Here is a 7,416-nt window from a genome sequence, read left to right as displayed (position 1 = left end):
ACAAACAAAACTCCACTTTTGTATCTTTACATTTTCCACAAGAGAATGTTTAATACAATGAAAGGACATTAGAGAGTTCTAAGCAATTAAGTGACTTCTGATTGACATCTTATAAAAGAACATGTGACTGCTGCAGGGAGAGAGGGACTGGATGTAGCCTCGACTGTACTCACCAGGTTCTCCACACCCTAAGCCACGTGCCAGATTTGTTTAGCAGATTCAATGGAGCAGGGTCATTCATGGGGGCACCAAACCAAAAGTCCTTTTAAAAACAGTTACCTATGATTTAAAAGGGTGAAGTGATTGTGGTTGGTGGGCAAGCAGTGGGTCAACTATCACGAGAATTAGGAGATCTGGACAGCTACACGATCTCTTTGATCATATAGTTTTCTTACTTGCTCAGTGCAGCAGTAGTGCCAACCTGTCCTCACAGGGGGATGTAATACTTAAAAGAGGTAGAAGGGGAAAATTCTACAAACCATGGAGGGTTGTGCAAATGTAAGGAATTATTATTTTGTTATTTTTATTTTATTTTATTTTATTTTTTTGAGACAGAGTCTCACTCTGTTGTGCAGTGGCGCGATCTCGGCTTACTGCAACCTCTGCCTCCCGGGTTCAAGTGATTCTCCTGTCTCAGCCTCCTGAGTAGCTGGGACTACAGGCACACACCACCACGCCCAGCTAATTTTTGTATTTTTAGTAGAGATGGGGTTTCACCATGTTGGCCAGGCTGGTCTTGATCTCCTGACCTCATGATTCACCCGCCTCGGCCTCCCAAAGTGCTGGGATTACAGGCGTGAGCCACTGTGCCCGGCCAGGAATTGTTATTATCTTGGATGTCTTTCTGTTACAATTACCACTACTACTGCAAATAATCCTAATTGCTAGTAAAGTATTTTTAGGTTTTTAAAGGATTTCATAGAGTATGATTGCTGGACTGAGAACAGAGGTAATAATTGGTAGAGCAGCAGTTAAGAAGATTGCCCTACCACAGATTTAAAAGAATGTCTTCACATAGTCCAAGAACTCCAGCTGAATTTTGAAACTCCAAAAGCTCAAGGAATACCAGCTTCACATTTGACTAGGGGAGGGGTGTGTGCACACATTTTGATTTCCAGCCCTGGAGGTGGAGAATGGTTTATTAAGTGTTTCTCTAGGACATCCCGTCCAAAGAGTTCACAGCATGTTTGAGCAACTACCTTGGAAACACTTAAAACCCACTGAAATGTAGGAGAGTACAATTATTTCTGAACTATGGGACACAGTGAGAAAGCTTGCCCAGGTCTCAGGATTATGTTCCAGTTCTCTGCTCTTTAAAACACTCTGCTGTGGTGACCACACTTGTTTTTCTCTCTCAGGCCATTCTGTCATTTAGTTGCATAACCTCAGTTCTATTCTTTCAATAATATACGTAGTTCACAGTGCCTTCGGGGTAGTTTCCGTATCAAAGTTTTGGTTTCTTCTGATACAAAACACACACACACACATACACACACACACACACACACACACACACACCCCTTCCAATCCTAGAGGAAAAGAGTATATTGAGTAGATAAAAAAGCGTTAGATCCCAGACCATTCAGATTTAGCTGGTGGGACTCTGAGGAGTGTGATCATACAGAAATGAACCTCTCACAGGTGGTTAAGTATGCTGGTGTTGGAGGCACAGCTTGTGTTTGAATATCAACCCTACTACTTCTTATATGCTGTGTGAGTTTAGACAGATCACTTAACTAAGCTAAACTTCCTCATTTGTGAAATGGAAATAATAATAGTAACTGCTTTGTGGAACTGATGAGAAGATTAAATCTGTAAGAAGCACTTAGCACAGTTTCCAGGACAAAGTGAGTGTTCAAAAAATGTGAAGGAGTTACCGTTGTGGTTATAGGTTGGTGGGAAGCATTGTCAATTATCTTATTACAATGTCTCTCATCTGACTTCTCTTTGGCTCACTCAGTGGCTCTCAACTTGGGGTGATTTTCTGGTCCTATGGCAGAAAATGTGACCTTTTCAATTGTCACAGCTGGGGAATGTTACTGGTATCTGGTGGGTAAAGGCTAGGGATGCTGCTAAACAGTCTACAATGCACAGGACAACTCCCACAACAAAGAATTATCTAGCCTAAAATGTCAATAATGCTGAGATTGAGAAGCCCTAGAAACTAAAACAGTGTGGGGTTTGTAATTTATTGAAACCATGTAACAACTTTAGTTATTCAAAGACACATTTACCTGGCATATGAAAACTCTAAAATGTACTTCAATTGTGGAAAGAGGCATCAATGATTAACCGTAATCATTTCTGATCATGATCAAGTCACCCCTGAGACTAGTAACTGCAGGTGCTCACAAAAAATATGCAGCTGTCCTTCCTGCCTTCAGGGGATCATTCATGAAAGTAATTTCTCACCTGACCAAAATGATTGCTTCACATTTATTGCATCATTGCCCCTGTTTCTGTAGACTGTTCTACTGAAGCTTTAATTTCTTACTGATTTAAAGGGCCAAAAGATCTGTTTTCTTCAGATATTAGAGACACAAACCAAGCATCTCCCACTTTCTTGGAATTCCTTCTCAAAAATGACTAAAATCTGAGACTGTTTTCTTATTTAATGCCTGTTGAATTCTGTTTTACAGAATTTCAAAAGAGCAGGTTCTTGGCTTACTTTCCAATGGAACATTTTAGCCAGGTAGTATAAGTACAGGTACAGGTAATCTCAGATAAATCAAGGTGTTATGCAGCCGTCTCTATATTAAAAATATTTGCTGGTATCAGTGTAGACTTCATCTTGTAGTTCTTCAGTGTTTTCTTTCCCTATCTTTTGCTCATAAGCTAGCTTTGTGTTTGGATATGCTACTGAGAAAGCATATTAGAATCAAAGCACCAATATTTCAAAAGTCCAGACTATTCTTCCCAAAGAGAAATGTGCAATCACCATAGCATGACATGGGGACAAATACAGAAGTACGTTATGAAAGTATTGAGAATTAGCTTTCCTAACCTCCCCACTGTAATATTTTACTCCTCATCTCCAAAAAATGAACAAATCATTGGCTCAAAATGGTCACAAGTTATATGTGATATTAAAAATCTATTATTTTTATTATATATAAAATGTTGCCAAGTATGGTGGCTCATGCCTGTAATCCCAGCACTTTGGGAGGCCAAGGCGGGCAGATCACTAGGTCAGGAATTCAAGACCAGCCTGGCCAACATGGTGAAACTCCGTCTTACTAAAAATACAAAAATCAGCTGGGCATGGTGGCACGCGCCTGTAGTCCCAGCTACTCAGGTGGCTGAGTTGGGAGAATTGCTTGAACCTGGGATTCGCCACTGCACTCCAGCCTGGGCGACAGAGCAAGACTCAGTCTCAAAAAAAAAAAAAAAATTATACCACTATTACTGTAATCATTAAGGGAAGAATACTTCTCATCAGAGTTTGTCTGCAGTAAAGTATTCTTGTAAGCTTTGTGTTCCTTTCTGTCCTATCTTATGTACAAACTGATTTCCATTGTGTGTCACCTGCCTTCTAATGGCTGATCATCTTGATTCTTACATTACCTGAAACACAGTGAAAGAGTGAGCTTAGAATGGTGATTCCTAACTAGAGATTTACCCAAGGAGATTTTTTAAATCCTGATGTCCTGGCCACATCCCAGACTAATTAAATAAAAATCACTAAGGTTGAAAGCCAGTCCTCAGAATCTTTTAAAACTCATTAAGTGATTACAGTAGGAAGCCAAAGTTGAAAACCAATGATTTGGGGGAAAAAAAAATCTATTATCATGAGCAGAAGCAAAACACCCAAGTGACGTTTATAACATCACTCTCTCACATCTATTTTCAGGTGTTTCGGCATGGAGACCGAAGTCCCATTGACACCTTTCCCACTGATCCCATAAAGGAATCCTCATGGCCACAAGGATTTGGCCAACTCACTCAGGTTGGCTGGACTTTTAGCTAAAGATTGTTGATGAGGCCGAGTATGGTGGCTCACACTTGTAATCCCAGCATTTTGGGAGGCCAAGGCAGGTGGATCACCTAAGGTCAGGAGTTCGAGACCAGCCTGGCCAACATGGTGAATCCCTCTCTCCAACAAAAATACAAAAATTAGCCAGGCATGGTGGTGGGTACTTGTAATCCCAGCTACTCAGGGGGCTGAGGCAGGAGAAACGTTTGAACCTGGAAGGCGGAGGTTGCAGTGAGCCGAGATTGCACCATTGCACTCCAGCCTGGGCAATAAGAGTAAACTCCATCTCAAAAAAAAAAAAAAAAAAAAAAGATTCTTGATGAATCTCAAGGAGAAATGTATATAGAATTGTCTGTTTTGATATTTTTTACCCTTCTGGCTTTATTTAAATGTAAGAGATGTACAGGAACAAAGACTATATGAGCTTAGAAATGCTGAAGAGAGCAAAGTGGTAATTATAATCCAGGCTTTGAATTTCTTAGGCTTCCCATGAGAAAGTGAAAAATCGTCTTGTAATCAATAAGCTGAATCAACAGCATTGGGAAACATGATTTCCCAAAGTGCTGATATCAGAATGTGATTTCTTGTCAGCTGGATATATTGGGATTTGACCTTCCTTATAACTGGTCAGTTAAACACAGGGAGCCCTACTTTCTGAAGAACATCTAAGGAGAAGCTGAACTGGGGAGCAAAGCCATCTTTAGTCACTGTTCCAAAGCCCCTTTCCCTTTGCTTGTAAGATTGGATGACTCTTCTGTTTGGAGCTACAAGGCCAGGTGCACTGCTTCTGTCCTAACCTGTTTAAATATATTAATTAAGAAAATGTCACAGAATCTTTAGAGTAGAATGTCTCCAAAACTAATGGGTCTTAATCCTGCCACAACATTGGGATTATCTGGAGAGGTTTAAAAAACATATTGATGTCTGCCTGGGAGGTTCTTATTTAATTGGTCTAGTATGTGTCCTGGGCATTGGGATTTTTAGAAACTCCTTGGTGGTCAGTTCACTCTAATGTGTAGCCAAGGCTGAGAATTACTGCCCTGACTATATTTCATACAGGAGAAAACTCAGACAGGCTATTTGAGACCAGCATCTTCTGTCTCCCAAGTCAGAGCTCTTCTTACCATAGCCTACATATCTTCTGTCCCTTTGAATGGAAGAGAGGCTACAAAAATTCAGATTTGCTTCTTAATACCTATGGCTCTGTAGAGACTCCTGTTATGTTGCTATGTTTTCCCATTAAGACCAAAAGATTCTTCTAGGCTGCAGGATTTGAGTTCTTCTTCTGAGAACCTTGATTACCCATCAGATTCTATTAGGGGAATATTTCTCAAGCTTCCATTGCAAATGAATCACTTGGGAATCTTGTCAAAATGCAGATTCTAATTCAGCAGGTCTGATGTGGGACCTGCGATTTTGCATGTCTAACGTACTCCCAAGGACAATGGCACAGGTACATGGACCACGTTTGAAGTGACAAGGTTCTAGGGCTCAGATTCCTACCCTTGTCTAGGTACCCTTTTTTTTTTTTTTGAGATGGAGTCTCACTCTGTCCCCGCAGGATGGAGTGCAGTGGCTCAATCTCAGCTCACTGCAGGCTCTGCCTCCCGGATTCAAGCAATTCTTATGCCTCAACCTCCCAAGTAGCTGGAACTACAGGAGAGCACCACCACGCCTGGCTAATTTTTTGTATTTTTAGTAAAGATGGCATTTCGCCATGTTGCCCAGGCTGGTCTCTAACTCCTGAGCTCAGGCAATTCACCCGCCTTGGCCTCCCAAAGTGCTAGAATTTCAGGCGTGAGCCATCACACCCAGCCTTGTCTAGGTACTTTTATTCTGCATAATCATAAGATAATGACTGTCTAGATCAGTGTCTAGGTACTTTTAATTGGCTTTGTCTAGGTACTTTTAATCTACATAATCATAAGATGATGGCTGTCTAGATTAGTGGTTTTTAAAGTGTGGTCCCTGGACCAGTAGCATCACCATCATGTGGGAACTTCTCAGTAATGTAAATTCTCTGGCTTCACCCCACACCCAGTGAACCATAAACTTTGGAATTAAAGCCCAGAAATCTGTGTTTTACTGAGTCCTCCAGGTGATTCTGTGTGTGCTAAGGTGTGAAAATCACTGCTTTATACAGATGAGTATTTAAAAAGTCAGCTGTAAGAACACAATTAGACCTAAAGTCTCTGCTTCTCCACTACTCAGGTCATGGTATATTATTCCTTTCCCACCTAATTCCAATCCTAGATGGGTAGTGGTGGTCAAGCAAATGACAAGAGTGACAAGCAAATGACAAGTGGGACCAAGCAGCAGCCACAGTGACAACCTCCTCTCTGGCTCCCAAAGCTCTAGTAAGGCTCTGGATTAAAGACAAACTCGAATGCTGCATTTCCAAAGCATGGTGCTCTACTATCTGCATCTGAATCATTTGGGATACTTGTTAAAATGCAGATGTCAGGGCCCCCCTCAGGACCTAATGAACTAGAATATCTGATAGAGATGCTGAGGAATCTGCATTTCAACATGCACTGCTGGATAATTTTGTTTCTGATGCACAGTAATGGTTGTGGACCACTGAGCTAATGCAGTGCATCTCATAATCATGGATTACTGTCCATCAGAAGCTTGTTACAAAAGATTCTTGAGCTCCACCCCCAAAGGTTCTGCTTCAGTCAGTCAAGAGTGGGGCCCAAGAATTTGATTTCTATAATGCTCTCAAGTGAAGCCAATACAGACCACACTTAGAGTAACAAGTTCTAATTTTGTTATGAACCAGGAATTAATAAACTGGGCAGATAGTAAACCATTGCACACAGAGGCTGAAAGAGACTTTCAGATTCATCAAGTCTAATCTCATCAGATGGTTGAACTTCTTCCACGAAATCCCCACCAAGTGAGTCTCTTTGAATGTTCTACCAGCAAGGATCCCACTACACCAGAGATGAACTTACTTAAATCAGATTAATCACCCAACTATCAACTAAGCACTTACTGTGTGCAAGTTCTCTATGTTAAGTGCTAATGAAGATAAGTGAGTTTTCTCAGGGAGTCAGGGAACTGTAAAGATTACAGCTCTTTTGTTTTCATTTAAATACGTGTCATTATTGTGGAACTATTAAACCATATCATTGTTCATTCTACACATAAAATGAAAAAAAAAATCAACAAATGTTCATGATAGTGTGATTCATAGAACTTACTTCCATTAATTTTTGCTTTTATTTTTTTCCCATAGCTGGGCATGGAGCAGCATTATGAACTTGGAGAGTATATAAGAAAGAGATACAGAACATTCTTGAATGAGTCCTATAAACATGAACAGGCAAGTTGGGGAGCCAAGAGTGGGAACTTTGATCTTTGAAAGAATTAAAATAGGCCGGGCGCAGTGGCTTAAGCCTGTAATCCCAGCACTTTGGGAGGCCGAGACGGGCGGATCA

At 40.9% G+C, this 7,416-nt stretch overlaps 1 protein-coding gene across 2 annotated transcripts in view; it reads left to right on the top strand.

The window, feature by feature from the left end:
• Positions 1-7,416, top strand: part of ACPP (acid phosphatase, prostate) — a 49,202-nt gene that overhangs the window by 5,350 nt on the left and 36,436 nt on the right. For both annotated transcript variants that reach the window (XM_011958216.1, XM_011958217.1), the window contains exons 2-3: positions 3,851-3,946; positions 7,215-7,301. In XM_011958216.1, the coding sequence (XP_011813606.1) occupies positions 3,851-3,946; positions 7,215-7,301 (183 nt within the window). The remainder of the gene's footprint in view (positions 1-3,850; positions 3,947-7,214; positions 7,302-7,416) is intronic.

Source organism: Colobus angolensis, unplaced genomic scaffold (assembly GCF_000951035.1).
Source record: "Colobus angolensis palliatus isolate OR3802 unplaced genomic scaffold, Cang.pa_1.0 Scaffold46, whole genome shotgun sequence".
Lineage (NCBI taxonomy): Eukaryota > Metazoa > Chordata > Mammalia > Primates > Cercopithecidae > Colobus > Colobus angolensis.
The sequence above is the reverse complement of the archived record's forward strand: the minus strand, read 5'-3'. Positions and strand labels throughout refer to the sequence as shown.